Source organism: Acomys russatus, chromosome 29, assembly GCF_903995435.1.
Source record: "Acomys russatus chromosome 29, mAcoRus1.1, whole genome shotgun sequence".
Classification (NCBI taxonomy): Eukaryota; Metazoa; Chordata; class Mammalia; order Rodentia; family Muridae; genus Acomys; species Acomys russatus.
The window spans coordinates 12918220-12942271 of NC_067165.1; the positions used below are offsets into that span (position 1 = coordinate 12918220).

General features: G+C 43.0%; 1 protein-coding gene across 1 annotated transcript in view; it reads left to right on the plus strand.

The window, feature by feature from the left end:
- Positions 1–24052, plus strand: part of Eif2b3 (eukaryotic translation initiation factor 2B subunit gamma) — a 67981-nt gene that overhangs the window by 27306 nt on the left and 16623 nt on the right. The window contains exons 4-8 of the mRNA XM_051171271.1: positions 906–1065; positions 10169–10280; positions 14636–14725; positions 21093–21220; positions 23337–23527. Coding sequence (XP_051027228.1) covers positions 906–1065; positions 10169–10280; positions 14636–14725; positions 21093–21220; positions 23337–23527 — 681 coding nt within the window. The remainder of the gene's footprint in view (positions 1–905; positions 1066–10168; positions 10281–14635; positions 14726–21092; positions 21221–23336; positions 23528–24052) is intronic.

The window sequence follows — 24052 nt, forward strand, 5'->3', positions numbered from 1 at the left end:
CTTCAAATTACAATTTTCAAAGCTAGAATGTGAATCAGCAAAGAATGAGGCATGTATTATATTATTTAGTTATTCTTTAGCAGTTGTTTTTTTATTTAGATTTACTTTTTCTTTCTTTTTTATAATTTATTTTATTTTATTTGCATTGGTGTAAAGGCATCAGATCCCTTGGATCTGCAGTTACCGGCAGTTGTGAGCTGTCATGTGGGTGCTGAGAATTGAACCTGGGTCCTTTGGAACAGCAGACTGTGCTTTTAACCACCAAGCCATCTCTCCAGCCCCAAGATTTACTTTTTCTTTATGTATGTGTTTGGCCTCTGTGTGTCTCTGTCTGTCTGTCTGTCTCTCTCTCTCTCCCTCTCTCTCTCCCTCTCTCCCTCTCTCCCTCCCCCCCCCCCTCCCTGCCCCCCCCCCCCCGTTGCGTGTGTCGTATGTGCGTGTGTACCATGTGGATGCCTACTGTCCGTGGAGGCCACAAGAGGTTTCAGCTGCTCTTTAATGCAGCCAGGAAGGTACTGGTAACAAAAATTCAGGTCCTCTGCAAGAGCAGTAAGTGTTCTTAACTGTTGAGCCATCTTTCCTGCCCTAATTGTTAGATAAAGATTTTTTCCCCCAAAGTCACAGAAATAGACAGTGTGGTAGTTTTCAAACTGTCCTTAAAGACCTGGTACCAGAAGCACCTCAGGACTGCCCAGTAAGGGTCACAAGGGGGCAGCAGATTGCAGTTCCTGCCCGGCAAGGTTCCCTTAAGACAACCCGTTTATTTTACTTTCATTTTTTCTTTCAAACGAGATTTGAAAATACTGTATGTTGTATATGTTTCTAAGTTGTGACGTGCTTGTCTTTAATGATTTATGTGGCCTTTTTGTGTGTGTGATGTTTACTTTCCTGTCTTCATTTGACAGACAGATGTGCTGGTCCTGAGCTGTGATCTGATAACAGATGTCGCTTTACATGAGGTTGTGGACCTGTTCAGAGCGTATGATGCATCACTTGCCATGTTAATGAGAAAAGGACAAGATAGCATAGAGCCAGTTCCAGGTCAGAAGGGGAAAAAAAAACCAGGTAAGGTAGATTAGAGTTTGATGATTTTATAATTATTATTGTCCTTCATCCTTTCATATAAGAAACACTTACCGGGAGTCTGCTTTGCACCATAGATACTGTGCTAGGAATTTATTACATAACATCAAGACAGCATCTAATGTTTAAATGTTTATAGGTATTAAATTCTGTTATATTGTTTTGTATATGGAAAGGAGAATTCAAAACTGTTTTATTCTATTTAAGTCTCAGATAATTGAATACATTGTACCTGACTCGCTGTGAGGAATTGGCTCTAGGACACATGGACGCAAACACACGTGCATATCAGTGCACTACCATACCTGTGGACATTGTATATAAAATTGTATAGTATTTACATTTTCGGTATACTTTTTTAGGACAGGGTCTAACGATATAGTTCTGCCTGTCTCTTTACATAGTCTTTGAGTGGCCTAGAATTTGTTGTATAGACCAGGCTGTCTCAAACTCACAGAGATCTACCCAGGTCTTCTGGAAGAACAGCTAATGTTCTTAACTGCTGAGCTATCGCTCCAGCCCGCTCTAGTTTTAATGTGGTGCTGGGGGCTTTGTACACACTCCATATACTTTACCCCTAAGTACAACATTGCCCTTACTTTCTTTCTACATTTAGTTTTCCTCTTGATTAGAATTTTATATGTCCATAATATAAGAAGTTATTTAACTAATCAAAGTGTGTTAGAATAAGTGACAGTCCTCCTCCCACTGAGGCAACCACTTTTAATACTTTTAACTCATATTTTTGGCATTTAACTCAGTATGTCCATGTAGCAGCTGCTATTTCTTTTCTTTTCTTTTTTTCTCGAGACAGGGTTTCTCTGTGTAGCCTTGATTGTCCTGGACTCACATTGTAGACCAGGCTGGCTTCGAACTCACGGGGATCCACCTGCCTCTGCCTCCCAAGTGCTGGGATTAAAGATGTGCGCTACCTCGCCCAGCCCCTACTCAGGAATTTAAAGGTGTAGCTAGCTCTATTTTACCACCCCCTCTGCTCATGCTCTTCAGACTCCACACAGCTTCCTAATGTGGCTGTTGGAATCATATTATTATAACTGTGATTATACCTAGTATTCACAGCAGAGTCTCACATTTTTCTTTCCTGCTCTTATTTTCTTAGATACTGTCTTGCTTTATTGCTTGCTGTTTTCTTTAGGAATAAATAAATACCAGCCCCAGCGCTGAGTGTCCTCTAACTGCATTGGAGCATGCATCGTCTTCTTTTTTATTGAGATGGTCTCACTGTGTAGCTCTGGCTGTACCTGTGCCTCGCAAGTGCTGAGGTTAAAGGCATGGATCATGTTGGGCCTTTTTCCCCTTTCCTTTCTTTTTTCTTTCTTTCCCAGAGGTGCTAGGAATCAAACCCAGAGCCCAATTTATTAAAATGTCCCAAAGTCTTTTTTGGCACATCACGAATCAGGAACTATATATAACAAAACCTTTATCACTTAGACCTACCTATTCCTATTAGTCACGAGTTGGATATTTTCACTTTTTTAAAAGATTTATTTATTTATTATGTATACAGGGCCCTGCCTATATGTGTGCCTGCACACCAGAAGAGGGAACCAGATCTCATTATAGATGGTTGTGGGCCACCATGTGGGTGCTGGGAATTGAACTCTGGACCTTTGGAAGAGCAGCCAGTGCCCATAACCTCTGAGCTATCCCTCCAGCCTGGATATTTTCAATATCTCCAAAAGGAATAAAAATCCCCAAAAGCCTGTCCGCAGCTCTGATAAATGGACCGAATCGATCCAGTCCCTCTTGGAACCAGCTCTGCCTTTTTGTAAACTGCTGCAGCCTTGTTCAAGTTTCTTTCTTTTCTTTTTCTTTCTTTCTTTTTAAGTATTAAAAAAAATATATTATTTTATCAGTCACAGTGGCCCATGCCTTTAGTCTCAGCACTTAGCAAGTAGAGGCAGGCAGATCATTGTAAGTTCTAGGCCAGCTGCTCTCTATAGAAAGACCCTAGATAGCCAGGCCTACATAGAGAGACCTTTTCTCAAAACAAAACAGAACAAAATGAAAATAAAGCACACTCTTTGAAATTCCTTATTTGGATTATTGCTTTCTATTGCCTGCAGGAAACTGTCCTGGCATCTCGTTTCCCAGGATTTTACATTAGTGTTCTCTTTCGGAGCTCTTGTCTTTTGTTCGGGTTTTTGTCTGTTTTTTGAGACGGCACGTCCAGCTTCTTCTTGTCTTTTGTGAATCTCTTTTTTGTGGATGTTGGGTTGGGTTGGGTGTTCTGGGTTGGATGTTGTTATGTGGTATGGGCTGTGGCCTTGGGCTCTTCTGCCTTGGCCTCCCAGGTGGAAGGATTGCAAGGATGCGTCGCATGCCCAGCTCTGAGGGGCCTTTTCCTCACAAACACCATTGCTTACTTTGATGCTATGGGGCTAATCCACATATGCTTTACCTGCATGTATGTCTGTCCTGTGTGCACAGCTGGTCCCCAAAGAGACCAGAAGAGAGCTTCAGATCCCCTGGGACTGGAACTACAGACAATGGCTAGCCTCTGTGGATGATGAGAATTGAACCAGTTCTCTGAGAGAGCAGCTGTGCTCTTCACTGCTGAGCCAGCTCTCCAGCTCTGTCTGTGTTCAGATGGTACTGTTAAATTGTGGAACAGAGGAGGGACTTTCTTGGCTGCTTTCACACCTGTGATCTCAGTTTCTCTGGTGGCTCCGCCCCTTTTCGTTGCTTCCGCTTCATTTCCTTCCAAGGCTTTTACTCTTTTGCTTGATTTCTACTTTAATTCAGTTAGTTAGTTAGTTAGTTAGTTAGTTAGTTAATGAGGCAGGGTCTCTCTATGTAGCTTTGGCTGTCCTGGAACTTGCTGTATAGACCATGCTGGCCTCAAACTCACAGCGATCTGCCTGGCTCTGCTTTGCTTTCATTCTCCACTTCTCTGTCGCTGATGTCTGTAGCTTCTGCTCTTGTGCGTACCCCCGTACCCCCTTTTGCTGTTCTTCAGATTTAGCCCTGCTCAGTATGTTTTCCTCCTGGTAAGGAGCCTCGAGCATTGCTTCAATGTTGGCATCACCTGACGTTTTCTCTGGATTCAGAGTTCAGCGTGCTCTCCATTATACCATTGGACCCTTTATCCGCCGTCTTCTCTAACTGCCTGTTGAGGCTTTCAGGTGCCTAGTACTAATATTCTGGAAGAGACTGTTAGTGCTGCTGTGACCCACAAGTGTCATGCTTGCCACCTCAGGCCTGAGGAAGGTATCTAGGGCTCTCCTGTGGCAGCTGGGTCTCTCTTGCAGTTTAATTAATCCTCCAGGAGTCTAGCTTGTTTTGCAAACAGCAGATTCTCACAGAGTGGAAAGAGAAGCTGTGAGGTCTCCGAAGCCATAAACTGGGGATACGGGTCACTTCAGCTATCTTCGTTTATCAAAACTAGTTACTGCCTCACAGTGGTGGCGCACACCTTTAATCCCAGCACTTGGGAGGCAGAGTCAGGAGAATCTCTTGAGTTCTCGGCCAGCCTGGTCTACAGAGAGAGTCTCAGGACAGCCAGGGTTGCATGGAGAAACCCTGTCTTGAACACCTCTTACCACCACCACCCCCAAAGCTGGTTGACTAAGCCAGTCCAAGTATTGTAAAGGATGGTAAGATACTAGAACTAACCATATCTCTGATGGTAGAAGCTGCACATTTGTGATCTTTCAGAATCTGCAGTGTAGATTATTAGTCTGGCTTTTGTTTTGTTTTTGTTTTTCAAGACAAGGTTTCTCTTTATAGCCTTGGCTATCCTGGAACTCACTCTATAAACCCAGCTAGCTTCGAAATTACAGAGATCCACCTGCTTCTGCCACCCAAATGTTGGGATTAAAGGCTTGCACCAGGCTCAGAGGTTAAAAGCACTGGCCTTTCCACATGGTTGGTGGCTCACAACCATTAATAATGAGATCTGGTGGCAGGCACACATGCAGACAGACCACTGTATACATAAATTTTTTAAAAAGATTTATTTATTATGTATACAATGTTTTGCTTGCATGTACCCCTGAAGGCCAGAAGAGGGCACCAGATCTCATTATAGATGGTTATGAACCACCATGTGGTTGCTGGGAATTGAACTCAAGACCTCTGGAAAAGCAGTCAGTGCTCCTAACTGCTGAGCCATCTCTCCAGCCCATTTGTTTGTTTGTTTGTTTGTTTGTTTGTTTGTTTGTTTGTTTTTCGAGACAAGGTTTCTCTGTGAAGCCTTGGCTGTCCTAGACTCACTTTGTAGACCAGGCTGGCCTCAAACTCACACAGATCTGACTGCCTCTGCCTCCCGAGTACTGGGATTAAAAGCATGCACCACCATGCCTGGCATAAATAAATCTTTTTTGTTTTAATTTTTAAATTTTTATTTGTTTATTGTATATGAGGGCTTTATCTGCAGAAGAGGGCATCAGATCACATTATAGATGATTGTGAGCCACCATGTGGTTGCTGGGAATTGAACTCAGGGCCTCTGAAAGAGGCTTCTTAACCACTGAGCCATCTCTCCAGCCCTGGCATAAATAAATCTTTAAAAAAAAAAAAAAAAAGACGTGCACCACTACTACCCAGCCAACTGTTAATCTGGTTTGGGGTTTTTGGTTTTTCTACACCAAGCTAGCCTCAAACTCAGAGATCCGCCTGCCTCTGCCTCCCAAGTGCTTGGATTAAAGGTGTGCGCCACCACCACTGGCTAATCTGGTTTTTTAATATGGTTCTCTGTTGTTGTTTAGAACAGGGTCTCACCATGTGCCCTGGCTGCCCTGGAATGCGCTGTGTAGGTTGGGCTGGCCTGGACTGCTGCGGTCCCCTCCCTCCCCTGACTCTGCGTACTTCCTGTGCCATTGCTCCTGCATGTGTAGTTCTGATTTGTTCTTAATTTGTGTAGTATGTTTATGTTTGCATAGCAAGCAAATATGCCCATCATTTATCTTATCTTTGTCTAGCTTTGGAATCAGGATCATGTTGACTTCATAAAATGAGTTAGAACTCTGAACTCCAGATGTAACTTTTTATAGGGTAGGAGCACAGATCTGCTGATAGAGTGAGTGAGTGAACAGATAAATAAACAACTATAGAAAAGACAGGAAAAGCAGCCAGAGAAGTAAAAATCAAGTAGGAAAAGCAGGAATATTTGAATGTGACGTGCTTTTTTCAAATATCTGCTTTCCTAGCCTTGCTTGTATAGTCTTTCTTCATAGGGTAGACATTCTGAAGTTACTTGTGCTCCCGAGTCGATTTCGCTTTGATAAAGCAGGACAGAAAGGCGCCTCTCCAAGTGCCTATAAGCTTTATTCAGAATTTTCTGTTGCTATGGTAGCCACAAAGAAACAATGTGGGGGCAGAGGAGGCCTGAGAAGGGAAGCCGTGTGGCAACAGAGCTGAAATTGCCTGGCTGGAAATGATTGCACTCAGGACAGTCAAGTGAGTCAAGGTTTTTGTGAGCCTAAAAACATTCCAGAAATACCATCTTTCTGTTTCTCTATTAGACCTACACAAACTTTGCTATAGTCTCAAATTGTCATGTGATGGATGAACTGATATATTTCAGAGCAATGTGTGCCATTGGGAATTCTCTTCAAAATTTTGCTTCAAGTTGACTATATTTGCTTTTCCTTTAGATTTCACTAATTTTGCTTTTGGGAAAGAACTGTATAATTTTTCCCCATTCAGATTCCAACACTACATATTAGATTACCAGCTACCATGTGATTGATGGTCTTGAGTGCTTCAATCACCAGAGCTAAATGTCATCCAACCGTACAGCACTTTGCTATAGATACACAGCCAGCTACCGCCAGCGGGTGAAGCGCACTAGGCATGGTAGAACTCAGCTCTAATCCCATCTCTCCAACGGCTGAGGTAGGGGAGTCATGAGGTCAAGTCCAGGCTGGGTTACATATGGAGACCTGGCTCAAAAGAGAGTGTGTGTATCAGTTTACTTGCACATGTGTACATGTGTGCCAGAGGTTAACATCAGGTGTCTTACCCAACCCCCACCCCACTTTTTTTTTTTTTTTTTTTTTTTTTTTTTTGAGATAGGGTTACTCTGTGTAGCCTTGAGTATCCTGTACTTGATTTGTAGACCAGGCTGGCCTTGAACTCACAGAGATCTACCTGCCTCTGCCTCCCGGAGTGCTGAGATTAAAAGTATGCGCCATTGCGCCTGGCTAGCCAACCGTCCCTCTTTTTAGACATGATCTCTCACTGAATCTGGAACTTGTTATTTCAGCTAGACTGAGGTCTGCTTGGTTTTGCCCCATGCTCAGTCCTGAGGTTAGAGGCGCAGGCTGCCACCTGCAGCTCTGATGAAGAATGTGAGGGCCGATCCAAACTCAGGTCCTCACACTTGCATTAAAGCACTTATCCACTGAGCTCAAGTGTATGTAACTTTTCTTTTTTCTTTTTCTTTTCTTTTTTGGTTTTTTGAGACAGAGTTTCTCTGTGTAATATCCCTGGCTGTCCTGGAACTCTCTTTGTAGACAAGACTGACCTCAAACTCATAGAGATCCACCTGCCTCTGCCTCCTGAGTGCTGGGATTAAAGACATGGGCCACCATGCCTGGCTCATTTTTTAATTTAAACTTTTTTTTGTTTGTCTTTTGGTTTTTTTCAAGACAGGGTCTTGTTTTAAATGTTGATCCCAAATGGTCTATTTTACCAGTAAAGACTCAGGAGCCAGATGCCAGGGTGAAAACCTGCTAGCTCAGAGAGGCAGAGAAAGCACCCAGCTGACCTTCCTACTCAGCTCATGTCCTGATGGAAAAGGCCCAAAAGGCTCACTAGCTCAGCTGACAGCCCAGGACGCAAAGGCCAAAAAACCCAAGGCCAAGGGCTTACTATCTCAAAGCTCAAAATGCCCAAAAAGCCAAAGGCCAAGGAGGTCAAGAGCTCAACAGCTACAAGCTAAAAGCCTCTTTTACTTCTACACGCTGTCTTAAATACCCCTCAACTCAAAGTCCCTTGTATTCTTTAATCCCTGTCAGCTGGTTTCTTGCTCCACCACCCCCTCTCCATCCCCCAGACAGGGTTTCTCTGTGTAGCCTTGTCTGTCCTGGATTGGCTTTGTAGACCAGGTTGGCCTCAAACTCACAGAGATCTGCCTGCCTCTGCCTCTCGAGTGCTGGGATTGAAGTTATGGGCCACCACTGCCCAGCTCTTGCTCCCCCTCTTGACCTAGGGTTAACTTTATTAAATCCTGTGTACAGAAAGCTCTTGGATTAAAAGTGTGTGCTAGGGCTGGCACACCATAATAACCTGTTTACAATACACAGAAAGCTCTTGGATTAAAGGTATGTGTTAGGGCTGGCACACCAAACAAAATACAGGTTTTTATAGTTTGCAATCTCAGGTATCACAATGGGATCAAATATCCTACAACAGAGTCTCTTTATGCAGCTCTGGCTATCCTGGACTTTACTCTAGACTGGCTGGCCTTGAACTCACAGAGATCTCCCTGCCTTTGCCTCCAAAGTGCTGGGATTAAAGGCATGCGCCACTATACCTGACAAATTAAGTATTTTAATAGTTTGGTCAATAATACTATTATAAGTTATTTATTAATCATAACAAACCTATGTGTAATACTATTAATCCTATTTAACTGAAGAGTAGAGGGGTCAATTAATGCACTTACATGAAAATTAGCAAGGACCATGCTGAGATTCATACTTCAGTGAATTACCTGTGGAAGCTCAGTTCTTAATTGTTACCCCATGCTACGTCTTTTGTTGAGCGTGCAGCTCTCTGACCTGACCAGAGCATCTGGCCAGCAAGCGCCAGAAACCTTCCTGTTTCTGCTTCCCCATCTCTGGGCGTAGAAGTGCACACCACTCTCTAAGGGATGCTAGGGACCAAACTGGGGTCCTCACGCTAGTGCACTGAGCACGTCACTCTCCCAGCCTTCTCCCCAGCCAAGTAGCATGTGTTACTAAGTTTCCAACAATGTGCTAGATGTTTTAGGAAATACAGAACATTAATAAATCGAACTTTGACGTATTTATATTGTGACTGGGGAAAAGAAATACATCAGAGGAAGTTGCAATGAATTGGCAGCATATAGTTGTCTACCATCAAACTCTCTATATCCAGTAGCATGCATTTCTTTTTGTCAATGCCCATATCATACAAACAGTTGCATAGTAGATGTCTAGTTAATTAGTCTTGAATGACTCAGGTAACGTTAAATAATAGTATCCCTAAATTCACAGTGAACAGACCTCGCTTATTTTGACCTAGATTATTTGCAAAGAGAGAATTTCTTGCTGTACTTTCTGTGATATGTAGTTGAGTTTGAAATCTTTTTGGTCTTAGCCTCCCAGACACTGGAATTAGAGGCATGCACCACCATACCTACTTCTTAACTTTTTATTTTTGAAATAATTTCATGTAGCCGGGCATGGTGACGTACACCTTTAATCCCGGCACTGGGAAGGCAGAGGCAAGCATACTGCTGTGAGTTCGAGGCCAGCCTGGTCTACAAAGTGAGTCCAGGACAGCCAAGGCTACACAAAGAAACCAAACCTGTCTCGAAAGACCAAAAGAAAGAAAGAAAGAATTTCATGTTTATGGAGTAGCTTAAAATATAGCAGTTTACCAGGATAACACAAAGAACATACATATCCTTTACCTAGATTTTCCAATTTGTTCCATCCTTTTCTCCACTTATATATAAATATATATTCATCATATATAATATTGCATAGGCAATATATATAAAACTATATTATTTGGGTACTACTTGAAAATAAGTTGTGCCTGAGTCGCTCTGCTTTTAAATGCACATGTATGAACCACCCCTCCCCCAGAAAACAGTCTTTTAAAACCAGAAACCACACTAGTACAGTACTTTAGTCTATTATTTTATTTAAAGTTTACCTAATAATAGCCTTTAGAGCAATGTAATATATTTGACCCTTCGTGCATTAAACATTGTAGTGTGTGGCATCGTGCTCAGCATGACTCCCCTCCTGTCACAGCCCTATCTGATTGTAAGAGCAATGTAAGTAGGTCCCCTGCCCCCTGATTATTCATGCAAGCAGGACAAATAAATGGCTTGATTTGGTTTTCTCTCTTTTGTGTGATTCAGTGGAGCAGCGTGACTTCATTGGAGTGGACAGCACAGGAAAAAGGCTGCTCTTTATGGCTAATGAAGCAGACTTGGATGAAGAGCTGGTCATTAAGGGATCCATCCTGCAGAAGTAAGCCCTAGGGATTGTCTTCTTGGCAGGTCTCCTTTTCTTGAAACCAAATAAAACCACCCACCATGGGAAAGAAGGAAAGAAAACTAGATTATGCTGTGTGAAACTGAGAAAAGTATGTGCGTGCTATCCCCCGAGACAGGAAACGGGCTCCTCTTCACGGCACACACTTAGCGTTCCCCATGTCTTTTCCTACCAAGGTACAGCCAAGTCCTGTGTTGAAGTAGAGCAGAGCATCTGTGGGGAAAGCAGAACTGACCTTCTGCAGTGTTAGAGAGCCTCCTCCTTAAGATGTGTTAGAAAGCGCATAACATAACCCACCATCCGTGGTGGTAATGTGACCATGTTGTTAGGAAACAAATCTCCAGGAGTTTCACATCTGGAGACTATGAAACTCTTATCTCACTAAACACTATTTCCTACCCTCTCACTCTCCAAAAGTCCCTGGCAACCACAAGTCTACTTTGTTTATCAGTTAATTTGAGTAATTTATATACCTTCTATAAGTGAAATTCTACGTTTATCTTTTTGTATTTGACTTAATTCATTTAGCATGACATCATCGTGTTGTATTCTGTGGCAGAATCCCACCTTTTAATTTCTCTTATTATCTCTGAAATGTGTGTTAAAAGCCATTCTTAAACTTCTTTTTTCTGTTTTTTTGTTTTCTTTTGTTTTCAAGACAGGGTTTCTCTGTGTAGCCTTGCCTGTCCTGGAGTCGCTTTGTAGACCAGGCTGGCCTTGAACTCAGAGATCTGCCTGCCTCTGCCTCCCTAGTGTTGGGATTAAAGGCGTGTGCCACTCTACCTGACAAATTAACATTCTTAACAATTATTCTATCAAATTAACAAAGTACACAGAACTTCACAATCCCATCACATCCTAGTGCTTTGTGTGTATTCCATCTACTTCTTTATGTATTTATTTTGATGTTTGTTCATTTTCTTTTTTTTATGTGTATGGGTGTTTTGCCTGCATGTATGCCTGTGCACAGTGTGCATTCAGTGCCCATGGAGACTAGAAGTGGGCATCGGATCTCCTGGACCTGGAGTTACCAATGGTTGTGAGCCACCATGTGAGTGCTGGGAATAGAACCTGGGTCCTCCGCAAGAGCAGCAATTATCCTTAACTGCTGAGCTCTCTCCAGCCCCTCCATCTCCTCTTATAGACCAGGAGTACCCAACAAAAGCTTCTTGGTTTTGTTACCTTTGGTTTTTATCTTGACCCCCCCCCCCAAGGGTGCTTCCACATATGATGGCTGCTTCCTTTTGTTGGGTTAATTTTTCTCCTTCTCCTTCTTCTTCTTCTTCTTCTTCTTCTTCTTCTTCTTCTTCTTCTTCTTCTTCTTCTTCTTCTTCTTCTTCTTCTGTTGTTTTCAAGACAAAATTTCTCTGTGTAGTGGTGGCTGTTCTGGACTTGTTTTGTAGACCAGGCTGGCCTTGAACTCATAGAGATCCACCTGCCTCTGCCTCCCCAAGTGCACCACTGCACCCAACTTAAATTTTTTTAAAAGATGTATTTATTTATTACCTTTACAGTGTTTTGCTTGCATGTATATCTGCACACCTGAGAGAGCACCAGGTCTCATTTTAGATGGCTATAAGACACCATGTGGTTGCTGGGAATTGAACTCAGGACCTTTGGAAGAGCAGGCAGTGCTCCCAACTTCTGAGCCATCTCTCCATTCTTTAATTTTTTATTATTTTAATGGAAAAGCAAGCAGGTTCAGTAGCCAAAATCTGGTGATAGAATATGTTATCTTTATTATGATCCTTTATTTTGAATGTAAATTTCTGTTTTATTATCATTATTTTGTGAATATGTGTTGTGTTCATGTGGGTATGATATGTGTGCTTTGGCACTCGTGCTAGGGCATACATGTAGAGAACAAAGGACAATTTGTTGAGTCGTTTTTTTACTTTCACCTTTGTGTGGGTGCTAGGGACTAAACTCAAGTGGTCAGGCATCCATAGCAAGCACCTTTCCCCACCAAGCCCTCTCTCTCACCCTTTAAGTCAGTTCTACAGCCTTCTTGTTGCTGTCTACAGAGCAGTTGGCCATTCATCCCCAGGTGTGGTGTCAAACGCTTTAATCCCAGCACTGCAGAGGCAGAGGCTGAGGCAGACAGGTGGATTTAGCCCTACTTAAGGCCAGCATAGGCCTTAAATATAAAGATTTATAAAGGTAGCCGGGCGTGGTGGCATACATGTCTCCTCAAACCCATTAAAACAGCAATGAAGGGATTTTAGAAAGGTATAAATCCAGAAGGCTAAAGAAAATTGGTTTCTTTAAACTTTAGTTTCTCCAGCTGAATGTGGTTTAGTTATTCGTTAAAGAATCTCCATTTTATTTCTGACAAACATGTGTTTTTAATAGTTCAAAAGTGTAAGGTATTTGTGCCAAATACTTAATAAGAAAGTCATGATGCTCTTCCCACACTGTGATGTGGCTCACTTTTAAATTCTAGTCAAGGGGTCAAGGGTGTTTTGTTGTTTTTTTTTTTTTTTCTGGAAGGATAATAAACATTTTAAAAACAAGCTTTTAAAGATCTCTTTTTAAATGAAATAAAATATTCACAAGTTCATCTTGGAAGGTTTAGGCATTTGTATTTGGGGAGACAAAGACATTTGTCAAGACTGCAAAAAACATGGCCAAATCTATTTTAGGGACTAAAGATAATTAAAATGGTTTAAACTTTGATTGTTTTGTGTGTGGAACATCTTGAAATACTTCTTATTGAAATTAGTATCCCTATTGAAACTTAACCAGTCCTAATTCCTAAATACTTCTCTGATTTTGTGATAAGGATGGGTAACATAGAAGGACTTCTTTCTAAGTTAAAATCTGCCAGTGTGGTAGTTCTTTTAATCCCAGCACTCAAGAGGCAGAGGCAGGTGGATCTCTGTGAGTTTCAGGACAGCCAGAGTTACATAGAGAAACCCTGTCTCAACAACAACAACAACAAGAGGAGGAGGAAGTCCAATTTGTGTCTCCTATATACTCACTGGAACAAGGTCAAACTCCTGGTGGCCAGCCTCTTAAACTGACCACCGGCGCCCTGCTGGAAGCCATCCGTTCTGGAACGATACACTTCAGCATCCTACTGAGGATGAAGAACTTTTCAGGAGTCCTCTTGGATGGCTTTCTGTCTAGGCTCTTACGTTTTTGGGGTGTGGAGGTAGGGGTTGTCACAGAAGCCATCTACGCCCCTCTTTCTCAGCTGTGAATCTGCAGTCATCAGTACCTTAGCAAAAGTAGGTTCCTTGCCCTTTACAGTGAGCAGGAGCGTGGATCATAGACTTACACATGGTTTCTGGTGACAGATTAACAAAGTTAATAATAAATAGAGCAATTATAACAATATACTGTAATAAAAATTATGTAAGCAAAATCTTTCTCTCAAAAATATTCTATTTTGCTGGTCATGATGGCACATGCCTATAATCCTAGCACCCAGGAGACAAAGGCAGGCGGATCTCTGTGAGTTCAAGGCCAGTCTGTTCTATAAAGCAAGTCCAGGACAGCCAATGCTGGGATTAGAGGTGTGTGCCACCATGCCTGACTGCTTGGCATAACTTAAAGGAAGCAGGTTATGGCTTCTCTTGGGCATAAGTAAAGGCTACTTTTTAAAAAAAGATTTATTATGTATACAGCTGTTTTGCCTGTATATATGCCTGTGTGCCAGAAGGGGGCACCAGATCACACCATAGATGGTTGTGAGCCACCATGTGGTTGCTGGGAATTGAACTCAAGACCTCTGGAAGAGCAACCAGTGCTCTTACCCTCTGAGCCATCTCTCCAGCCCCAAGTAAAGCCTACTTAAACATAACCACTGTGCCACTGGGACAGGAGGCCTGATAGCTAAGATGGCGAACAGCTGACTGCTGGACAAATAGGTAGCATTTATAGGTAAACTGAGCAAAAGAATGATTCATGTCTCAAGTGAGATGGGACCAGATTTCACCACACATGTATATTTAAAATTATAATTTATTGATTCCTGGAATTGTTTTCATTTAATATTATCCAACTGTAAGTAACTATAGTTGTGGAAGATGGAACCGCCAACGAGGGTACACCATTGTAATATCAGTTTTTTGCCTAGTGTTTCTGAAAATAGAGGGCACTGAGTACACATGTGGTCCACCAACATACATGAAGGCATAAAAATAAAATGAAGAAGTCTAAAAAAATTTTTTTTAGAGGAATGAAATAGTAGCACCTACCCCTCTTGGTCTCCCCCCGACTGAGATGTTGCATCATGGCTCTGTCCCTTCTCAACCTCCAGGGGCCGATACCTGCTGATAGACTAACATTACCTGTGTATGAGCCTATTCTTCCTTGTTCTCCTGCAGGCACCCTAGAATACATTTCCATACGGGCCTTGTGGATGCCCATCTCTACTGCTTGAAGAAATATGTTGTGGATTTCTTAATGGAAAATAGGTAAGAAAGAGAAGGTAGAGTTAAGCCTACAGACTTTGAACATCTCTCTCCTCACTCACTCACTTTTTGTTTGTTTTATTATAAGCCTACAGTTTTTAAGAAGGTATGGTTTTGTTTGTCCGCTTTGCTTTTGTTTATGTGTGTGTGAGTGTGTGCATGACTACAGATGTTCTCAGAAGCCACAGCCATCAGATCCTCCGGAGCTGGAATTACAGGGCCTGTGAGCTGCCTGACATTGGTCCTAGGAACTGAACTCAGGTCTGCCACAAGAGCAGTGTGCTCCCTTAGCTCCTGAGTCCTGTCTCTGCCCTAGTCTTTGTTTTCAAGACAAGGACTCACTGTGTAGCCCTGGCTGTCCTGGAACTCCACTGTAGCTTGGCCTCGAACACCTGCCTCTGCCTCCCAAGTGCTGGGATTAAAGGCATACACCACCATCACCCAGCTACAGTATAGTTTTTTTGTTTTTGTTTGTTTGTTTTTTGTTTTGTTTGGCTTGGTTTTTCGAGACAGGGTTTCTCTGTGTAGCCTTGGCCATCCTGGACTCACTTTGTAGATCAGGCTGGCCTTGAACTCACAGCGATCCACCTGCCTCTGCCTCCCAAGTGCTGGGGTTAAAGGCGTGCACCACCACGCCTGGCCTAAGGTATAGTTTTTAACAAGCTTCCTTATGATTTAGTTAATAGTCTTATAGAATCTAACGCCTTATGTAGCCCAAGTAAATGCTTTACCACGGAGTTATGCTCTAGCCTGGATACCAGTTTATACAGAGACCACAATTAGTTTTCATTTCTGTTCTAGGAATGAATCAAATTATTTATATACTATTACTTTGTTTACACCAAAGAACCTGCTTATATTCTGGGATTCTGCAAATAATAAACCAGCAAAATAGTTTTATAAAACTTTAAATAAGCTGGTGTGAGCCTGGCATGGTGGCACACACTTGTGATCCTAGCATTCAGGAAAGCAGAAGCAGTAGATGTCAGTGAGTTCAAGGCCAGGAAAGCAGAAGCAGTAGATGTCAGTGAGTTCAAGGCCAGCCTAGTCTACAAAATGAGTCCAGGACAGCCAAGGCTACACAGAAAAACCCTGTCTTAAAACAAAAACAAAAACAAACAAACAAACAAAAAAAACTGGGTGTGGTAGCACACACCTGTAACCCCAGCAATTGGTTGGCAAGTGGAAGCAGAGGATCAGGAACTCAGAGCCATCCTTGGCTACATATTGAATAGAAATACGGCTAGAATTCTAAGACTAGGTAGGAGAGAATTCAGTGAAGCAGTAGCTAAGACGCTAGCTTTCCTCGATTACTTCTGAATAAGTTCCGGCCGTGAACAGTGCTAGTGACTGGAAACAGGCGCCACAGCAGCCAAGTTCCCCCAGAGCAGCGTGGCCAAAGAATCTTAGTTTAAATTCTAACTCTGAGTAGGGCACAGCAGTGCAGATCTGTACTATTCAGGAAGCTCAGCTAGAAGATCACAAGTTCAGGCCTACGTGAGCTACACAGCAAGTTCAAGGACAGCCTTAGCAACTTAGCCTTATAATAGTAAGTAAAAATAGGACTGGAAATATAGTGTACTTGAGAGGTAGGGCACTTTCATAGTACGCACAAGTTTCTGGGTTCATTCCCCGCTGGCACAAAAACCAAAACAAAAAACCTGTCTCTCTTTGTTACTGATTGGCCAGGATGTATACAGAAATAAAGGAAGGAAGATAGTGGTGGCACATGCCTTTAATCCCGGCAGAGGCAGAGACAGAGGCAGGTAGATCTCTATGAGTTCCAGAGTTCTAGGACAGCCAAGGATACACAGAGAAACCATGTCTTGAAAAACAAAAATAAATAAATAAATAAGTTAATTAAATTAGATAAAGGAAGGAGAACCAGGCCTATGTACCAAGTGCATGCCTGCTACCCATAGAGGCCAGAAGAGGGTGTCAGAGCCACTCGTGCTGGCACACGCCTATAATCCCAGCACTCAGGAGGCAGAGGCAGGTGGATCTCTGAGTTCAAGGCCACCCTGGTCTACAGAGTGAGTTCCAGGTCAGCCAAGGTTACACAGAGAAACCCTATCTCGGAAAAAGAAAAAATAAAATAAGAAAGAGGGTGTTGAACCCTTGAGACTAGAGCTACAGAAGGTTGTGAGCTGCCATGTTGGTGCTAGAAATTACACTTGCTCTAGAAGAGCAGCCATTGTTCTCTTTTTTTCCCCCCTTGAAGATAAAGTTTCTCTGTATAGCCCTAGATGTCCTAGAACTTGCTCTATAGACCAGGCTGGCCTCAAACTCACAGAGATCCACCTGCCTCTACCTCACTCATGCTGGGATTAAAGGTCTGTGCCACCACTCCCCAACTTGGAACCAGGGTTCTTTTTTTTTTTTTTTTTTTTTTTTTTTTAATGTATACAGTGCTCTGCCTGCATGTACACCTGAGGGCCAGAGAAGGGCACCAGATCTCAATAACGATGGTTGTGAGCCATCATGTGGTTGCTGGGAATTGAACTGAGGACCCTTTGCAAGAGCAGCCAATGCTCTTGACCTCTGAACTATCTCTCCAGCCTGCAGCCAGTGTCCTTAATGCTGAGCCAATTCTCCAGCCCCACAGGTAGATCTCTGTAACCTTGAGGCCATCTTGGTCAACATAGCAGGTTTCAGGCTGGCCAAGGCTATGTATGTAATGAAGCCTTATCTCAAAAAAAAAAAAAAAGAAGAAGAAGAAGAAAGAAAAGAAAGTGGTGCTTCCTTAATACTATCAAATAGAATTGTGGCTTTTGGATCCAGGATGTACAAGCAGTTTACACCAAAGCTAGCCTTATCCTGGCTACAGTAGCTTATTTGTAGCTCATTTTGCTACTGTCAGTTTGCTGTTTGCACACTGGGCAAATGTAATAAAGTGATATGTGCTCTGAGGACAAGCTGGTGATGGCTGACTGCTGGCCAGGAAGTGCAGTCTGCCGTCACAAAGCATGACACACAGCCTCAGAGTAAACTGCCCCCATCCCTAGGTCTGCTGAAGAGACCCTTACTTGTTCTCTTCTTCATCTGCTAGGATCAAAATGCACAGATTAAACATTAGTAAATTTCAGTATAAAATATGTTGATCTGTGTGTGGCATCTCATGCTTGTAGCGTCAGCACTTGGGTGGTAGAGATATAAGGATTGCAAATTCCAGGCCAGCTTAGGCTACAAGATAAGTAACCTTGTCTCAAAACAAAAAAAACCAAACCAAACAAACAAAAAACCCCCAAAACAATATACACATGGTCCTACAAACAGAACATGAGTTATAAATCTTGAAACAGATAGTCCACCCAGGTACAGTGGTAGATCCCTAAGGCCTGCAGGTACTTTGGAGAACTATACCCAGCTGGTCAGGTGGTACCTTTATTTTAGGCCTGAGGTCAAGATGCTCCACAGTGGGTAACAGGGGCCTTGTTCTTGGCACAGCCATGAGCTGCCTCCACTCTGCAGCCAGGCCAACTGCACAATATGGGAGTTGACCAGATGTTGAGCCCAGCAGAAGTGGCCATGACCTGGTAGGGCAGCCTCATATCTTTTTAAATCTCTCATCTTTCCACACTCCCCTAGTCTGCCCCCATGTGCCAAGGCTTGTTTGCTTGCCTATTGCAGTGACAGTTCTGTTTGATCCATGATGGCCCTAAAAGCCCTCCAGCTGTCTATGCTTTGTCACTTCCTCAAACTGACTTGTTTTCCAGGGGAAGGGGACAAGGAATATTTGCTATCCACAGTAGTATGGAGCACTGAAAACAGACAAAAAGCTAAGAATAACTGTTGCTTCATTCTTGTATTCATATGGAAAGTTTTCATCTTCAAAGGATTAAGAGAAAAAAAATCCCATTGAAATTCAATACAGGGACTCCCAGCTTACATAGGAATGTTCAAAGATGTTTGATGTGATCCTTTCAAAATAACATAAGACCGTGAACTATGTACCTTCAGGGTCCATGATTTCCCTGTGCTCCTCAGTCTCTGCTCTCTTGCCTTCTTCCTTACAGTGCATGTGTGTGATCCTGTGTTAGCATGCTGAGCTTCTTTGAGCGGGGCCTCTGGTAAAGGATAGGCACTAACAGCAGCAGTGAGGTTTATGGTGCTGTTCACACTGTAACTCCTCCCTCAGGCCTCATCTCTAATCTGATTAGCCACTTCTACAATCTACTCCCTGCCTATTTGACCTGCTTTTTCTCCCTCTCTCTTTCTTTTGCCAACTCCACTAATAGTCCCTTTAAGTATTAGAAACAGTGTTTACCAAAGCCTCGGCACAGCAATTTACATATAAAAGATGTGTAATAAATACTAAACAAATTAATTAGTCATCTAAAAACCTTTGCTAGTCCTTCACTCATCTATTTTCATTTTCTTTGCTAAGTGAAAGTCAAAAACATACAGGAGGTCAGCAGGTACATGCCAGCAAGCCTGATTCCAGTCCCCAGAACCCACACGTAGAGGGAAAGAATCTACTTCCAAAGGTTGCCCACACTTTCCATACACAGAGTTGTATGTGCATACACACACATACACAGTAGGTAAACAAATAATGTTTTTTAAAGAAGCATATTCACTACACCAAAAATCGAGTCCTTTCTTTCCCTGTTAAAGATTCACTGGGCCAGAGCCAGGTGCGGTACCACACACCTTTAATCCCAGCACTTGGGAAGCAGATCTCTGTGAGTTCAAGGACAGACTGGTCTAGAAAGTAAGTCCAGGACAGCCAAGGCTACACAGAGAAACCCTGTCTCAAAAAACCAACCAAACAAGCAAACAAACAAAAAACCCCAACAACTTGTTGTCTTTTTTTTTTTTTTAACATTTATTTAGAGTGTGTGTGTGCCCACTCGCACTCGCACCCTCTGTTAGGCATACATACCCTGGTATATATGTGGAAAAGTCCGAGGACAGCTTGTAGGAATTGATTCTCTCCACCATGTGGGTCCTGGGGATGGAATTCAAGCAGGCAGGTGAGCCACCTCTGCAGCTCCTGACGTCCTGTGTTGATAACCATGAAACAAGAGCCGGCTTCCTGAGAACCAAAAAAGACAAATGAATGAGCACTCCAAAGCTCTGGCCAGTTACTCGCTGCTCCTCTCTCGGAGTCTTCTGTACATTTATTAACTTTGATCTTGTCCTCTGTGAGTGTCAGTCTAAGATGATATAATTACATTAAAGTAAGTTGAAGCTAACTTTGTAGAGATTAGTAACAACCAATAGAAATACAACTGTTAGGCCAGGTGTGTTGTCACACAGCTTTAATCCCAGCACTCGGGAGGCAGAGGCAGGTGGATCGCTGTGAGTTGGAGGCCAGCCTGGTCTACAAAGTGGGTCCAGGACGGCCAAAGCTACACAGAGAAACCCTGTCTCAAAACAAACAAACAAACAAACAAAAACCTGTTACAATGTATGGATGCTGCTCTTCTGAGGACTAGGAATACAAGGTTTGCTTAGGAACAAACCGCTCTGGGATAGGAATGAATTCTAAATCTGCAGAGAGGCTAGGCTCAGCGACCTGTGCCTTTAATTCCTGCATTTAGAAAGCTGAAGCGGAAGGATTGGCCACTCTTCTTATTTACCCTGTCTTTTAGCCTCTGCAGACATACATGCAGGCAAAACACCCATCCATATAAAATAAAGTAAAAATAAAAAATAGAAACTGTTTTAAGCTAGGTGCAGAAATATATGTCTATAATTCCAGTAATAGGGAAGCAGTAACAGATGTCTTTCTGACGCTCACTGCCTGTTGAACCTAGCTAAATCAGTGACCGCCAAGGTTTGTGAGAGACTTTCTCAAAAAGTGAGGTGGAGTCTGGTGGTGGTAATGGCGCCCACCTTTAATTCCAGGACTCAGGAGGCAGAGGCAGGAGGATCTCCGAGTTTGAGGCCAGTCTGGTCTACAGAGCAAGTTCCAGGACAGTCAGGGCTACACAGAGAAACCCTGTCTTGAAAAAAAAAATGGGGTGGAAAGTGATAGAGGAAAATACTTGACATGAACCCCTGGCCTCTGTATGCATATATTTGTGCACTCACAGACGCATGCGCCCACACATACACCATACATGTACACAGACACAGAATTGTCTGCTTTCTCATAGATTGTTGCCAATGAAATGGCACCATGATATATATACTATATACATGCTTGTGTAAATATGTACATACACAGACATACCACATAGCTGGGAGTTTGTGAAAGGTTATTTTCTTACTTGACCAAAAGGAGAAATCCTCATAGTCTTCCCATTCCCGATCCTAACTTATAAAGTAACTTCAGATCTTTGGCTTTATCTTAAGTGCAAATAATTTCTGACCCAAAAGGATCCAGTGAGAGTTCTCATACTTGGCCACTCTTTCTTTCTAGATCAATCACTTCTATCCGAAGTGAACTGATTCCATACCTAGTAAGAAAACAGTTTTCCTCAGCTTCCTCACAGCAGAGGCAGGAAGACAAAGAAGAGGATCTAAAGAAAAAGGAGCTGAAGTCTTTAGGTGAGTGTTTGGGTTGATACAGTAAGGCAGGGAGGGGTTGAAGGACCTTTGGAGAGAATGGCACCCTAAGGTGCTCACCTGCAGACTGCTGGTGCTGTCTAGTTTACAAAACAGGCTAACTGGCCTTATTCCCTGAACTCTGGATGCACTTGATTGGGCAAAGTCAGTTCCTGTACTCCTCGGGGGTAGCGGACCTATTATTTGGTCTATATCCTGTTTTACTACATTCCTCACTAGGCCACTAGATCTTCAAATTCTTCTTATCACATCTCAGTTTCCTGGTCCGTCAGGAGTAGACAGACCTGCCTTCCTCAGTCAGGTAGTGGGCGGTCATGAAGTATACGATTACAGCCAGAGGCCAACCAGACTGTCTCCATTACAGGATCTGGAGGTCTGTCTTGTTTGCTCTCAAATCCCTGTGTCCCTGCCGCAGTCCTAGGCTCCTAGATGCTCTTATCAACAACATATGCAGAGACAGCGCAGCATGCTGGCTGCAGTCACAGGCTCAGCAACACAGCCCGGCTCTGACAGCTGCCTCTTGTTAGCATCAGCTCAGTAACCTGAGCACATCACTCAGTCTGCTTACCACGAAATTAAAGGCCTTTAAGATTTGTTGTGATGGTTGAAATAGAGCAGTTGTTGTAGCTCCAAACAATGTGGTCTGTCATAGCTCAACATCCTGATGCCGTAATGGAGTCCAGGAGGACACTAAAGCCTGTATACATGCTGTGTGCTTTTAAGATCTACAGAAGGTCGCCGGGTATGGTGGTGCACGCCTTTAATCCCAGCACTTGGGAGGCAGAGGCAGATGGATTGTTGTGAGTTCGAGGCCAGCCTGATCTACAAAGTGAGTCCAGGATGGCCAAGGCTACACAGAGAAACCCTGTCTCGAAAAACCAAAAAAGAAATAAAACTTATCTGTATTATCAGTATTATCTGTAGGCCTGGCTAGCAATCAATCAAGACACAGACACTTGTTATATTTTAAGATAGCCTTAGTTAAACTGGGGCAGGGCAGATATCAATCCTCCAAATTGCCTCCCATAGTAGGGCCTCAGCCATGGGATCCTGTCTCAATCCCATGCCATCTACTTCTAATAACTTCTATCAAGCTACCCCAAATACTGGCTCATGTTCTTCATCTGGGCTGGATTCTCCATCCACGCTGCGGGCCACGTGCTTCTCCAGCTAACCCATGGCGACCTTCCTCTCTTCACTTCAGGTCTCCTTCTCCTGGTGGCGGTCCTTCTTTTTCCCAGAATTCCTCTCTCTCTAAGCCCCACCTATCTCCTCTGTCCTGCCCAGGTGGGATGGCTTTTTATTAAGCAAAAGGTGGGTCACAGACAGAAGGCAGTAATTAACATCAAAATACATCAGACCATCCCCCAACATCTCCCCTTTTCTGTCTAAATAAAAAAGGCCATTTTTTATATACAGTAGGTACAATTGTGAAAAATTATAAAAAGCAATAGGTAAGACTTACACACATAATTTTTAATCAAAATGTATTTGGCAACTTGTAGAAAATATTATCTATTCTATCTTGGTAAATCTAAAGTTTTCAACCTAAATCAACAATAAAGACCTACAGAAGGCCATCATTTTATTTTTCTTAGTAATGTTTGGTTATTGCTTTTAGGTTTTTCCTTTGTTTGGGGTTTTCATTTATTGTTGTTGTTTTGAGACACAGTCTTACTATGCCTCCGGCTCCTGAGTGCTAGGATTAAAGGTGGGCACCACCATGCCCAGCCAAACTTGTTTTTAGGACCTCTTCTCATGTGTTAGTATAGCACTTATAATGTTTTTATGATGCTTGTAATATTTCAAGCATATAAGAAAAGACATTGCCTTTTTAATTGGTTTTGTCTTTTCAGTTGCAATGGGATTCCCCGGGGTCCAAGCTCATTGATGAGTTTCAAGGGAAGAAATATTAACTATACCTGCTTCTAAACTTGACTGTATCTCAGCCAGGAGTCAGAGGAAGGGGCGTCTGTGAGTTTCAGGCAGTCCAGCACTACATATGGAGACTGTCTAAAACCAACAAAAACCCAGACTCAATCTGTGTACCCTCTGCCATCTTTCTCTTTTTTACTTACTCTGGATATCTGCTCTGAAGATATTTACAGTTTTATAAAAAAAAGCAGCCCTCTGACCTTGGCTCCCTACGATGCCTGCTGGAATGCTTTTCGAGGAGACAAGTGGGAAGATCTGTCTAAATCACAGATCCGCTGCTATGTCTACATCATGAAAGAAGGACTCTGCTCTCGAGTGAGCACACTGGGGCTCTACATGGAAGCCAACAGACAGGTGAGAAGGTGGGCTCAAGAACTTCCTGCCCTCAAAGCAGACCAAGCTTTCTGTCTTATGCCTTCACTCTCGAAGCTGAAAACATCCTCCGATGTACTGGCTAGGCCTATGCAGCAGACAGACCCACAGAGCCTTGGCTGGAGTGTAGGGGAAGACTCATGCCCGGGGCTGAGGGACTAGTCTTCACATGCCACCATAGCCTGTGCTGGCAGGACCTCCCCAGCTAGCATGGGCATCGCGTACGGTGATTTGTGCGACTGACCAGTGTAGTCTATGCTGGAGAATCACAGTTGTATGTACTCTGTTCCTTCCAAGTAGTTTAATAGCCTAATCGCCCTATACCTTCAACCAGCTTTCATTTCCCTCCTTAAGCAAGAATAGTAGTGTAAACTTTTTCTCATTTTTATTTTATTTTATTTCTCTGTGTCTCTCTCTCTCTCTCTCTCTCTCTCTGTCTCTCTCTCTCTGTCTCTCTCTCTCTGTCTCTCTCTCTCTCTCTCTGTCTCTCTTTCTGTCTCTCGCTCT